Raw genomic sequence first — 14,645 nt, forward strand, 5'->3', positions numbered from 1 at the left:
TGCAAATTAAATTATGTATGTATTTATGCATGTTTATTTGTTGTGATGCATATTTACAAGGACTCTGAACAGTGCCTTCTGTAGTAACATTCTGCTATGTGTTGCCCACTTTCCCCACAATTTCTGTGTATCCCCCAAAGGTCAGAACTCTGTTCCAAATATCAGAAGAGAGTTTGAGAAGCATATACTAAGTTGTAACTGTTACCAAATGCCTTATTGGCTGGAGAAGGCAGGCAGGAACAGCTTTTATTATGAACATCTTTCCTATGCAGTAAGGAAAATACATTATTTTTAAAAACTGCATTAATATTATTATCCACAAAGAAAGAGTACTGAACACCACAAACTTATCCTTGGACCCAAAGACATGAGATAAGCTTGCAATGCAGGGCAACTAGTTGCCACACTACACTTGCCCAGCTTACAGAAGTTGGGTTGCATTGGTAGAAAGTGTTTATATCTTACTACTGTGCAGCTGTGCCAATGCAGTTACAAGGCTAAAAGGTGGGCAATGAAGACCACAGCAATGAGAGTGATTTGGTTAGTTTAATTCAACATACTATGCATTAAGCACTAGTGAAATGTTAGCGTATGGCAGGGTTGAGCAGACTTCAAGCTTGTCAGATCTAATTTGGTGTTTTAGAAGAACATCAAGATCTGTAACAAGACCCAGGTGCAGAAGACATACTATTAGAATTAAAAAACAGGGCCTCTGAGCCTAGAGATATGTTTTCATTATCAGAACTGAACAGAGTTCAGTACATTCACACAAATTTCACTCCTGGTTACCTCAAGTTTTCTTCATTTCAGCAGCCTAATTTCATTTCAGCAGTGTAATTTAAGGAGAGAAAGGAACTTTATAGTTCTTTTCATTGTAAAGGGGCCAGAAACCCTTGTTAATTTACTGAAAAATACTGCATAAAGATCTACCATTGGATCCCCATCTACCATTATACCTCCATCTACTGCATCTTCTGTTCACCCCAAAATAGAAAACACAATACTTAATGATATACATAGTTCAGTGACCAGGTAAAATGAAGGACAAAATTGTGACAAGTCCAGTAGCTAATCAAGCATCATACCAGTATATATAAGCTACAGGAAGGGAACACAATTTATATATCAACATATATTTGGTTACCTGCATTACTATTTTGGGTGTGGATTCAGAAACCAGATTCCCCACTGGCTGGATCTGGGACGGGGGCGGGGAAATCCAGGCAAAACTATCTCACTTGAAGAGATCAGACATAATCAAAAGTAACCACAGGTTTGACGTACCTTTAAAATGTGCAAAGTTCAATAAGTTCACAAAATCATGTGTACATTAGACTGTTTTGAAGAGAGGACTGGAACTAGAACCTTCTCCTTTCATAGTAGGAAGCTCATCCAGAACCAACTGTACAGTGCTAAATAGATGGTTTTGGTCTAGCTTAGTTTAATGTAAAAGTCAAGATGTACAGATTATGTATTATATTAATGAATGAAATATTAGCATCAAAGGAACCAAGCAAAAAAATGAATAATACACTGCAAAGTTTTATAAAACAAAAAGATGATTTAATATGTGTAACAGACTATTTTAGTTCTTGGCTGATATTCAACGTATTATCTTAAAAGCACAGTAGGTATTTAGTAACATATTTTATTTATGAAAATATTGTTTCACTTCTTATAGAACACAATATAGTCCAGTACATATCAACAGTACATATTATTCATAAACATCCACAACTGCTTATAAAAATACAGGATTGCATGCAGGCTTGGAGTAAACGCATTCAACCAAATTTTTACTGAAATATGGTGTGTAAAATTTAAATAGCTGTTTTCTAAGCAAGAGAAAACTTTTACATTCTGGTAAAGGTCCATCTCACTGCATATTTTTGAATGAAACACTGTGGTGAGCACAATCAGGAAGTCAAATGTGATCTCTTGAGCCCCTAACTCAAAAATCCACCAGCATTTTTAGACTACATACAATGATTTTATTATTCTATCAAACCACATGCATTTTTTCCTTCAGTATGACGAATGTGCATTTGAGCTACTACATTTTGTTACAAAAATATTTATTATATTTTTTATTGGGCTTTTATAAAAGCCAACAGAAGAAAACAGACCTATAAAAAGTTTTCATCTTCAAGAGGTCATCATGTACATCTAGAAATTATCTTTATGACATTTTCATAACTCATTGGTTTTTCATGTCTTCATTGCCTGGATCTGATCTAGGTAAAACAAATAAAGTTGATGTTAAAATGCTGTTTTTATTTAATTACCGCATTTCTTGCTCTATAAGACTCACTTTTTCACTCCTAAAAGTAAGGAGAAATGTGTGTGCGTCTTATGGAGCGAATGCAGGCTGCGCAGCTATCCTAGAAGCCAGAACAGCAAGAGGGATTGCTACTTTCACTGCGCAGCGATCCCTCTTGCTGTTTTGGCTTCTGAGATTCAAATTTTTTTTCTTCTTGTTTTCCTCCTCCAAAAACTAGGTGCGTCTTGTGGTCTGGTGCGTCTTATAGAACGAAAAATATGGTATATTCGCCACAGAATTCTAGTACAGTGGTACCTCGGGTTAAGAACTTAATTTGTTCTGGAGATCCATTCTTAACCTGAAACTGTTCTTAACCTGAAGTACCACTTTAGCTAATAGGGCCTACTGCTGCCGCCGCTGCGCAATTTCTGTTCTCATCCTGAAGCAAAGTTCTTAACCCGAGGTAATATTTCTGGGTTAGTGGAGTCTATAACCTGAAGCGTCTGTAACCTGAAGTGTCTGTAACCTGAGGTACCACTGTAGTATTAAGGCTTCTGAACTATTTTATAGAGCCTTGAAATATAAACTATAACCTGCGCCTCCTTCATAGAAATGTTCTTATGGATCAGCACTACAGTGTGTAAACATGGATCTTCACACAGCCAATATACTAAATGGTGCTTCTCTGCCTCTCATCTTTTAGTCTCTGCTGACATCTAGCGGTGTATTTTAAATAAAACACTGTACTCAACTAAGGCCAAAGCTTAGAGCAAAGCTTCTAAAAAGCATGCAAAAGAGCTTGCCACTCTATGTAAACCAGTAATTTCCTATAAGAATATTCCATTCCAAAACAGTGATCATTGGAATAAAAATAAATGTTGATTATATAAATTAATTTATTTACTAAATAATGTGTTATGGGGCAACCCAGTCAGATGGGTGGCATTTTAATAATAATAATAATAATAATAATAATAATAATAATAATAATAATAATAATAATAATAAATTAAATGAAGAGAGACAGTATCACTATTAAAGCCCAAACAATGGTAGATATTAAACATTAATTATGATAACTTACACCAAAGGATAGTGGAGGATAATAATGTGGGATGCTTGAATGCTGCATAAAACTTCTCAAGACTCATTCAGTCAACGAGAACAGACAGCGAGAATGAGACTTGAAAATGTAATTATCTCTAGACCTAGAAATCATCTAGTCATTTTGAAAATTCTCTGGTATGCACAGCATAAAAGCTGCCATATTTTACTAAATGCTTTAGCTTTTTGTAATCTACATAATAATGCTACTTGCTTTCTGTTGTAAACAAATAAAAGAATCATACATTCCACGCTTATAGCATTGTACTCAGACCACAAGCACTATTTCTTAGTCTTAATTTAGGAGTAACAATACTGTCCATATATTTGCTTAATTTAAATGGGAAGTTTTAAAGGGAGGTATTTTTGCTAAAAATATAAAGTGTAACACACAGGGATCCAAATAGCCAAGTTTGATGAGTATACTCACTGTGTAATCTGATCTGATAGCAAAAATAGATTGAGGGAAAAGCAAAATGAAATGACAGAAAAGACTACAAAATGAATGGAAAAGGGAAGCTGGTAATGCAAAGCATGATGAAATGTACCTTGAAGCCAGTCTACACCTTCTTGCAAACCTTCTCCTTTAAGAGCATCACTAGCACTAAAATGAGGGGGGAAAAACATTTTTTAATGGCACAAAAAAACTAATGAAAAAAGGGTTTACATTTTCTACAGTTAGTTAAGATCAAATCATAGCCACAGAAGTATATTTATTGTTAGTGTATGAAGATAGTACATAGCACAGACCAACATGAAAGATGCTGAGATGCTTAGTTGCTGCCCGAAGCAGCAAACCTCAATTTCCTCTTTCTTTCAACCACTTGCAATAAAACAAAATCTAACATGACACCATCACGTTCAATTTCCCTGCCCTATAAGGAATGCCTAACAAAGTTGAAGCAGTGTTTGCAGTGTCTGGAAGAGAATACAAAAAGTTAAGTGAATTCGCAAGATCCTCACAAATCAATGGGAATATATGAGAAAATAAGACTACAAGGGCTGTAGCAGCAGTAGAGAAGTAACTGTAAGTGCTCCATTTCTTAAAATATTTCTGTCATTACTGACCCCTCTCTTTTTCCTCTGGCTCGTGATCTCTTCCTCTCTTTGGCTCCCTTGATTCTGCCTACTATTTCATCTGCCTCTTCCCTAAAGTCTTTACTACAGAGGTAAGGAACCTTTGGGCCATTGGCCATCTTCGTCCACTAGGAGGTCCAATTTAGCCCACAAGGCCACTTTTCCCAAACCACACCCACTCGATGATCAGCTGATGCCACTGGTGACATTAGCTGATGGACAAGAGGACAGGGTTTAATGCTGCTTTGGCTGCATGCCCTGTGCCCACCAGTGAATTGGATTGCTCAGACAAAGCAGCAGGATTTAATCTTCACTCATCAGCTGATGAGTAGGGGAATAAAGCTTTTTGCAAAAGCACTGTTTGAAGTAAGAAGAGTTTGGATTTGATATCCCGCCTTTCACTCCCTTTAAGGAGTCTCAAAGCGGCTAACATTCTCCTTTCCCTTCCTCCCCCACAACAAACACTCTGTGAGGTGAGTGGGGCTGAGAGACTTCAAAGAAGTGTGACTAGCCCAAGGTCACCCAGCAGCTGCATGTGGAAGAGCGGAGACGCGAACCCGGTTCCCGAGATTACAAGGCTACCGCTCTTAACCACTACACCACACTGGCTCTCTAGAAACTTGTGCTTCTCCTTTAAACAGGCAAGTGGAGAGGTAAGTGGATGGCAGCAGGGTAGCTAGGGGACTTCTTTCCCGCACCCCACTGCGGCTGCCACCAACTACCTGTACTTAAAGAGGAAGTATTAGCTTCTTCAAACAGAGGTTTTGCAAATAATTTAAGGCAGCCCCCATGCTCACGTTTCAGCCTCCAGAAGCAGAGTGGGGGGGGGACCAACTTCTCTGTTTCTCATCCTGCACAAGCCTGACATAACCTGAAATGTTGCACACTCGCCAACAAGTTAGTGAAAATATAACTTTCCAAATAATAGCAATCTATGCCTTTGTCATTGCCCACAGTCTTCTGGAGCAGGTGGATTTTTTGGGGGAGGGGGTGCATAAGGGCTGCAGGCGGAGGTGAGGAAGGAGAAATATCATTGCTTCAGCGGGTCTTTTCCACTGATGGGCAAACACAGCTTGATCCCACCGACTGTTGCTCTACATCAAGCAAATGGCAAGCTGTGATTTGCTAACACTGGTAGCTTTCCAGAAGTATTCCAAGATGCTGAGATTAATAAGATTCTGTCAGTTTCTTGGTTTATCTTAGAAAAACAACCCTGCAAATTCAAACACCAATCTTCTACAAATAGATATTACCTTTATACAACTGTGTAACATGACACTGATTACAGCTTGCTTTTGGAATCAGTATTTGTATACTGGTTATCACAGAGTTTTCTTCACTCAATATAAGCATTAGTAACTTAAAACTAATTTTAGTACAAAATGAAAGTAAGCCAATTTTACCAGATATGCCATGGCTTGTCTTTAATGTTCTCCAAAGCCAATAACTGAGATACTTTTACTGATGACACAGCAAACCTGAGGTCCATCTTGTTTGCAAAGAACAAAATTGGTATTCTTCGGTGTTTAAGATCTAGGAGTAACATAATGTTTCGTTAATCCATTCATATTTTATATAAACACATTTTTACAAGGCGGCAATATGCCTAAACTGCTCACCTGTCAATGACATTTTTTGAAGGTTTTATCCTACTAAGATAGAGACACTGGGCCATGGCATCTCTGGTGCATGTTTCAGTACAGTTCTGAAAGTACCCATCCCCAAAGATGTATGTCTAAGGCTGCAAAGTTTATAATTAAGCTAAGTCCCTATGCACTGTCATATCCTTACTGTTTTTAAGTGTTTCATTAAGAAGCTCTTCTTTCAAACTTAACCACAGAAGCTGTAGATATGATACAGGGTTTCAAACTCTCCTATGAGATTGTGGCACATTTGCATGCAGCAAGAATGTAACAAGATATATGAACTGACCAAAATAAGCTTGTTGTGGATTATATCTAGCAAGTACTAAAAGCAGGGAAATATTTTTAAAAACAAAGAGACGCTGAGCCTGCCTGGGAGCCATGTCATCTGCCCTGCTAGTCAGTTTTACTGAGCTCTCAGCGTGTGTGTAGCTGCAACTGCTCATTAGAGAGGAAAAGGCACATAAGAAGAGACACTTCATGTAGTAATAGTAGTATTACTTCACATAGGCAAGGATTCGATTCTTGTTCTGAAAAAAGATTCTGGGGCTGAGATCTGATCAAATTGCACTTGAAGACAAATTAGTGAAGATATTCCAATCAATAATACAGAATCAGGAAAATTATTTGACAAGAAAAAACCTAAAATCTAGTTTATAGCTTTGCAGTCAATATATACAGTACAGGGTACAATATATCATAAATATTCCATACAATCAGTAACAATTTCATCAACATCAGTCTTACTTCATGGTTTTTATTAAGTCTACTAACATCAGAGAAGTTACTTCCACAGATGTAAAATAACTATATTATAGAATAGAAATACAACCATATATATGGCAGTATTCTGTTACTTACAGCTGTTGCTGAAGGCATCTATTTTTAATATAAAAGCCAAATCCTATCTCCAGTGTAGTTTTTAATCTAAGCTTTGAAAATACAGATCTGTCGCTACTCCTGAATTATACAGTTATTAGATTATTCCCCCGCCCAATTTCAATGTTCAGTCAGATCAAAGTGAATTATTTCAGCAACTACACTGGACCCATCCCATGTAACATAACAATTTATGATTTGTGAAAAACATTTATGGGAGGCTCAGTAACACACCGCTGATATCTACACAGTATGGTTAGGTTATGCAGCCTAACAGTAGTTTTCCCTCTATAGATATTTTTCAAATTAATATATACAGGGAATATTACATTTATTATATTTCTATACATGAATCAACTTCTCCTCTAAAAAACAAAGCCACTGTTTTCTCTCACAGTAAGTATAGCACAAGCTCCCTTCACACTTCAGCCTCCTCACGAAGTTTGCATGACTTCTCAGGAGGAAAAACTTTGCATGTGTAGACTTCTATGTGCAAATGTTTTCAATGAATTTTTGGAACCATGCATGATTGGGATTCCCAGTACGGCTCCCAGTACGTTTCCGAGCACAATTCAAAGTGTTGGTGCTGACCTTTAAAGCCCTAAACGGCCTCGGTCCAGTATACCTGAAGGAGCGTCTCCACCCCCATCATTCTGCCCGGACGCTGAGGTCCAGCGCCGAGGGCCTTCTGGCGGTTCCCTCACTGCGAGAAGCAAAGCTACAGGGAACCAGGCAGAGGGCCTTCTCGGTAGTGGTGCCCGCCCTGTGGAACGCCCTTCCAGCAGATGTCAAAGCGATAAACAACTACCTGACATTCAGGAGACATCTTAAGGCAGCCCTGTTCAGGGAAGTTTTTAACGTGTGATATTTTATTGTATTTTTGGTTTTTATGGAAGCCGCCCAGAGTGGCTGGGGAGGCCCAGCCAGATGGGCGGGGTATAAATAATAAATTATTATTATTATTATTATTATTATTATTATTATTATTATTATTATTATTCCAGAATGAATGGATGGATGTAGGCTTTCCCTTACAGGTGTCCAAACAGACATAAGGGGATTAGCTGAGGAGTCACGCAAGCTCAGGATGGTGCCAGAGATGCATATTTGCAGTCCCTTCTTATGTGTGAAGAGGGCTGGAGAGATGTGTCTCAGGCCCAACCTGAAGGTATTTGCCTTGTTGGTGCAAATTGTCGGAAACCAATATAGTAAAATCTTTTACTGAATTGCCCACAAGCTGTTACAGCACATTAAGTTTAGGGGACAAATTGAGAGTTTAAAATTTATGCAAGTTCAGTTAATCTCTTATTTCTGAAATTTGTTCTGGTATCCTTATATTAAATTAATTTCATCTTGAATTATACTTGTGATACTCCGATTAACAGAAAATATACTGAAATCTTTATTCCAGTTATCTACTGGGGAGAAAAACAAGGAGGTTTTATATGCAAATACAAAGTTACCAAGAAAATAGTTGTTTTATGTGAAAGGCATATAGTAGGAATAGAACTGAGTGAATGATAAAGGATCTTCTCACCTGGATGATTCATGAGAGTGTCAAGTTCTTCTTTGGCCACAACCATTCTTAGTGTGTCATTGCTATCAATGACAAAAATAATGGCCTGGCAATCTCTGTGTGTTATAGAAAGCAAAGAAGCAAATTAGATGCTTCCTAAAATGTTGAGTAACAAAACGAATTATCAGAATCCAACTTCAATGTGTTGTGTGTTACTGTACTAACTGGTTGCAGCATATTCCTTCTAGATTCTTAGAAAAAACATTATGTTCCATATGGTGGAACTCAAGCTATTTTCAAAACAGACATGAATCTTTGCTTAGATTTATAAACACAGTATTTCTAAAGCAAGGCGGACCAACTTTTCATATCAAGTGAGCTGCAAGAGTACTTCAACATGGAACCTAGTGCCCTGCAGATGTTTTGAACTCCAATTCCCATTATGGTTGTGCTGGCTGGAGCTGGTAGGAATTGTAGTAAAAAAAATCTGCAAGGTATGAGGCTGCTGTAAACACTAGTTAACTTAAAATTAATTACGCGTAAGTATTCATTTTTTTATTTTGCAAGCCTATGAATATTATCTTAAGTCACAACAGAAGTATCATTATCATATTTTGCAATTACTCCCAGTCACCTTCATAAATTTCATACAGAAATGATGAGAGACTTGTAGTTTCTACATATGTACAAATACTGCAAATTTCAGTCTCACAATAAAAAAGAACTTACTTGTAGTAGTGTTCCCAAAGATTTCTGTATCTACCTTGACCCGACATATCAAACACAGTGAATGACAAACTATAAACAAAAAATATATAAAATTAAAACTGAAATGCTTTTATGGCTATGTACAATTATTACCCAGTCTACTGAACATAGTAGCACTCACTTCTGACTCGTTATTGAAATGCTTATTGATATGCTTTTGGTAACAGAAAACTTCATATTAACTTGTATGCCAACACATCATATTCAATTAAATATCAAAACTGGATACTTAAAAAACAAAAAAGTAACTATTGATTCTTAAGCCAACGGTTGAATTCAAATAGCACTAAGGAGATCACTCTCTCTACCCCCTACACTCTATTCTGGGGGTTCTCCCAACCCCCCAGAGCTGATTGGTGGGGTATAGCTTCATTGCACTAGGAAGGCTAATCATGCTGGCTCCCACTAGTGCAACTATTTATTTTCTGACTAAGTAAATTGTTTGAGTGAACTCAGTGAGACTTACCACTAAGTAAACATGCTGATACCAGGACTAATTAGGCCTGGGGCCCAGAGGTATCCCACCCTTGCTATAATGCAAGACACTCTTGAAGTTGAGGCAACTTTCAGAAGCAATTTTATTATGGCATGGGGCACGTTGTTCAAACAGAAAAGTCAACAATTCTGCTGGGCAAGCTTCAACCTGGGAGCTGCTTGGCTCCTGGACAATGTTTTCTTTTAAATCTAGTTAAAGAGACTCTCCAACACTTAAAATCATTAATATGAAAGGCATAAAATTTCAACAGTACCACTTAAATATGAGACCTTTTCAACAAGAAATCTGTCTTAGCAATTTGTGATCCCTTCCCCAGAGGCTTGTCACAATGACTACATATAGAATTACATCCCCATGCCAAATCAAATGTTATAGTTAATGCAGCCTATTAGAAAGACAATTCTCTTGTCTAATGCATAATTATATAGAATATAAACATAATGAAATAAAAGGGTCTTACCTAGATGTCTTAAATTTTTCTACACTGAATCCTATCGTGGGAACAATATCTTGAGTTTGAGCCTTCAAAAGAAAACAAAATTGTCTTTAAAAATTCATGTTCAATTTTAATACTAAAAATCAGTAATAGATTCTCTTGATCCAAATAAATAATAGTTTAAAATGTCACGTGGCAACATATATTTCCCCCTCGTGGCTCACTATGGCTCATTCTCATCATGCTAAACTAATGCTGGCTAAGTATGTGAAGAGCTCAGAATATACTAAAATGCTATATACATGCTAAGTAGCAGTACTGTGGATATTTAGCTTATTTAAATCAGTTATTTAATGCAGTATGATGTTTGTGTTGGCAGCAGAGAACAGTAGTACCAATACCTAAACAGGCAACCTATGGATACTGCAGGAATACACAAGCTTTTAAGAAACATTGGATGGTGTAAAAGGTAAATGATCCCTGGATGGTTAAGTCCAGTCAAAGGCGACTATGGGGTACAGTGCTCATCTCACTTCAGGCCGAGGAAGTCAGTGTTTGTCTACATACAGCTTTCCGGGTCATGTGGCCAGCATGATTAAACTGCCATTTACCTTCCTGCTGCCGTGGTAACCTATTTATCTACTTGCACTGATATGCTTTAAAACTGCTAGGTTGGCAGAATCTGGGACAAAGCAATGGGAGCTCACCCTGCTGTGCGGAATTGAACTGCTGCCCTTCTGATTTGCAAGCCCAAGAGGCTCAGTGGTTTAGACTACAGTGCCACCTGCTTCCTTATTGGATGGTGTAGCAGTAAGACAGCAGGTACATTTTGTTGGATCCAAACTTAGTGATACATAAGAGAAGACTCATTAAAATAAACCATGACCAGGGTTTTCTTGGTTCTCTCCTCTCTCTATAAAACATGGCTCTTCATTAAGCAACATATTGCAATTCCCAAAATGTACAGTTTTGTGGAGTGGCACGGGGATGGCAACTGCTTTGCGAAGGGGACCTGAAAATGCTGCAATGCATGCAGAGCTCAGCCCATGACCTTTGTACAGTTTGCACATAATGCTCAGTTAAACCATGGCTAAGTGTGAACGAGCAAGCATGCAGGTTACTCAGAGCGAAAATAATAGCTACTTTGCTCCTTCTCTGCTATCTGGAGCTGAGCCAAGGTTTGATTTAATGTTACATCCAAACCCAGTCTTCTGGTTTGTCTCCCCCAAACAAATCATGAGCGGTAAACTAAAAGCAAACCTTGGCTACAGTTTGCAATTTGTTTGGAATGAGACAAGCCACGAGTGAAGTTTGAACATAATACAACAAAAGAGAGTTTAGTTGCAGGAAGCATGGCAGAGCAAAACCAGGGAGGAGCAAAGAGGCCACAACTCTTGCTCCAGAGAGAAGATGCATGCTTGCTTGTTCATACTTAGTCATGGTTTGGCTTAGCATTTAGGTGCTAGCACGGCTAGTGACTAAGTACTTAATGTTTTCAATCTAATATGGCTTAACAAAAATAAGTGTGACCTTTCTGTACTAGTTGAAAGTAACAAACCAGTATGCTAATGTTTTGCTTATAGTTGTTTAACACATTAAGTTTTTGCTGAAATCATGTCAAAGCATAATATTAACTTGAAAAGACCTTAATGATATATTTATTCTTGCCCTGCATTTAGAGCCGAGGTATCACAGATACTATTTAAGGAAAAGCTATTTAAAGAAAGCTATAATAGCATTTAAGGAACATATACATATCTGCATGTGTGCAAAAGGGTATGTATGTATAAACAGTATTAATATCCTAAGCACTAGTTGATTAAACTTAAATTTGTTTACAGGCCATTGTGAAAACCCAAACATGGGCAGCATAAATCATGTATTTCCAACTATACAATGGATGCCTCATATTAGATCTTAATAAATTCACTTTTAATCTCTGCTATTTCTGAAATATATCCCCTGAGAAAAGGTATGGGATAGTAATGTTTTTATTAAATATTTTTATTTAATTCATTTTTCTGAGGTCTGCTCTGCTTTTCTATATTAAAACCAATAAAGAGGTTTCCTTTCTTTTTCATTAGATGGGTAAAATTACAATTCTGAACACACTTCCTGGAGAGTAAAGCCCCTTTGAATAGCAGAATTTCTTCTGAATAAACATTGATAGGGTCCTGAAAATCACACAATAGGACTACCTAAGAAATTGTACAAGCAGTTTAGAATTATACATCATATCAAAAACTAAAAATAATGTGATCTACTTCCAAAAGAGAAAACAGTGTATAAAGATGAATGCCATCTTAAACATTAGTATTTCAATATGGTACAAATTAAATCTTTCTATACATGTATCCAAATATGAGCATTATCGTTACTACAAGATTTGGCAAACAAGCGGGTAACATACTAAAAAGGACTACTTACATTAGATGGTTTTAGCTTGTTAATAATTGTTGTCTTGCCACTATTGTCCAACCCAAGGCACAGAACATGAACTTCTTTCTTCTTCAGACCAAGCCAGCCTGCTAGCTTGTCAAATAATCCCATAATTTTGATATAATGGCACAGTCAACACCTGTGTTTGCAAATAATGTCTACTTAAAACAATTGAAATTACTGTAGATGGACATGGAAGGCAAAAGTCTTCAGATGCTTCATACATATGTACATACAAATTCCCAAGAGAAAATGTTTTCAATCTGTGTCAGCAGGTTGGTTAATTTAAGCAAGTAGAAGATAAGCTGATTATTTGGCAAGTGTCTCTTGCCAAAGCAGCCTGGCTGCTTATCGCTCTGTCTAAAGTATCACTCTTTAGTTCAATGGATACCTGCATTATCACAGATAGATTATTTTGTGTAACCAGGTTAGTGAATTCATTTACAATGATATCTAATGCAATTGACATTGCAAATTCTCTCTGTTTTACATTTTAAATCCTGCCCCCTTTCACATTTTGAAGGATAACGGAGTTTTAGTTCTTGTACTATTTTTTGGAAAGTGCAATTCAGGCTGGTTTGCTTTTCTTTATATGCGAGCTGAATTTCCCCCCCATTCCTAGTATTCAAAAGAAAGAAAGAAAAAAGCAAGGCCCACTGAATTCATTGGGGCTTAACCCATTTGTAAGAAGGGATGGGGGCTGCTCCCTTTGCATGCAATACTGCATAAACTTGGTGAACATCCAGTCAACTTGGTGGTAGCTTCTTCCAAGGAGACGTGAACAGGACTGGCTTGTAAACAGGAGGGTGAAGAGCTCCTGCCCACAAGCCATTTCACATGCAAGAGGATATACACATGTGTGTGTGCTTGTGTGTGTCCCCTCCATCCCTCAGAAGCTACTCAGGTGAGGGAAGCAGAACCACCAAAGAGGCAGAGGTGAGGAAGGGCACCTACAAAGGTGGCTTTCCCTGCGGAGTTCCTCCATCCTGACTTGCTAAGAGGCTTCCTGACTCAGCCCAGGTGCCAGAGTCATAGAATCTGTACGGTGGGAAGAGGTTGTTGTGGCCAGAGTGTTCTTCTTGTTTAGGTCTGGCCAAAACACACACACACACAGGAAAAACAAGTGAGGTCCCAACTAAAGAAGAATGGCAACTTAACCTGATGGAATATGCATAGCTTGCAGATTTAACATGTAGAATAAGAGAACAAGAAGGGCATATGTTTAGAGAAGATTGGAAAATGTTTCTTGAATATATGGGGGGGGGGTTGTGTAGTGTTAAGTTGTGGGCGAACATGTCAGACGACACAGTCAAACTGCTCCTAGCTTGTCGGAAGAAATTCCAGGATAAAAGCCATTAACAATACTAGAGTTCATAACTGTTCTCTGCCTGACAAGAGAACTGCGCACCCACCAACCCCCCCCCCCGGCACAGGTTCAGGCTGACCCCTGAGGGACAAGCCGTCGAAGCCTCCGCCCGCGCATGCTCCCCTCGCCCCCTATTTGCTCTCTAAGGAAGAAACAAAACGCCCAACCGCCGCCGGCGCTACTCACGAAGGGAAACGCAGCCTCCGCCGCCGGCCAGGCCTTGGAAGAGCGAGCCCCTCCCGCGCGCACTCTCTCCCGACGCCTGCGTCGTTGCCTAGGAGACCGAATCGACGCATGAGCCACGCCCTCCACGACGTGGGCTCCACAATGCTCATTATTCTGATACTCTCGACAGCCTTCCGTGACGTCAGTGGATTCTATTGGCTGGATGGGCGGGGGGGGAGGGAAGAAGGGAGGAAATCGCCCATATAGACTCACACAACCTGCCCAATGTTCAGTTTCTGGAATCGTCTGTTTCCCCCTTTCTGTCTGGAGGGAAGTGTGAGTTACCTATAGAGAGCAATGCTGAAGAAGTGCTGTAACTGAGCAGCAGCAAATACAGGTCTGGCTCATGCATTGTCTAATTTTGATCATAGTTCGTGTGATGTCTTGGCTGCCACTTTATATTGAGTAGGGAAGAAGAGATGTTCCTGCCAAAGCA

General features: G+C 38.6%; 1 protein-coding gene across 1 annotated transcript; it reads right to left on the reverse strand.

Moving 5' to 3' along the window:
- Nucleotides 1-1,541: 1,541 nt before the first annotated feature.
- On the reverse strand, nucleotides 1,542-14,296 carry ARL6 (ARF like GTPase 6). The gene is made up of 8 exons (XM_081199093.1): nucleotides 14,171-14,296; nucleotides 12,607-12,757; nucleotides 10,204-10,265; nucleotides 9,209-9,277; nucleotides 8,501-8,595; nucleotides 5,845-5,974; nucleotides 3,913-3,968; nucleotides 1,542-2,234 (listed from the first exon to the last, which is right to left on the reverse strand). The coding sequence occupies exons 2-8, from the start codon at nucleotides 12,727-12,729 to the stop codon at nucleotides 2,209-2,211; spliced, it is 561 nt and encodes a 186-aa protein (XP_081055219.1). The 5' UTR covers nucleotides 12,730-12,757; nucleotides 14,171-14,296; the 3' UTR covers nucleotides 1,542-2,208.
- Between the last annotated feature and the right edge of the window lie 349 nt (nucleotides 14,297-14,645).

This window comes from Podarcis bocagei (assembly GCF_964188305.1).
Source record: "Podarcis bocagei genome assembly, chromosome: 6".
Lineage (NCBI taxonomy): Eukaryota > Metazoa > Chordata > Lepidosauria > Squamata > Lacertidae > Podarcis > Podarcis bocagei.

What these genes read in the sequence shown, in the direction of transcription:
- ARL6 (XM_081199093.1), bottom strand. Translation starts at nt 12,729, where the DNA reads ATGGGATTATTTGACAAGCTAGCAGGCTGGCTTGGTCTGAAGAAGAAA. An exon ending in ACAAGCTAAAACCATCTAAT is followed by an intron (nt 10,266 to 12,606) that starts GTAAGTAGTCCT and finishes TTTCTTTTGAAG; the next exon opens with GCTCAAACTCAAGATATTGT. An exon ending in GACAAGCCATGGCATATCTG is followed by an intron (nt 3,969 to 5,844) that starts GTAAAATTGGCT and finishes CCCTCATTTTAG; the next exon opens with TGCTAGTGATGCTCTTAAAG.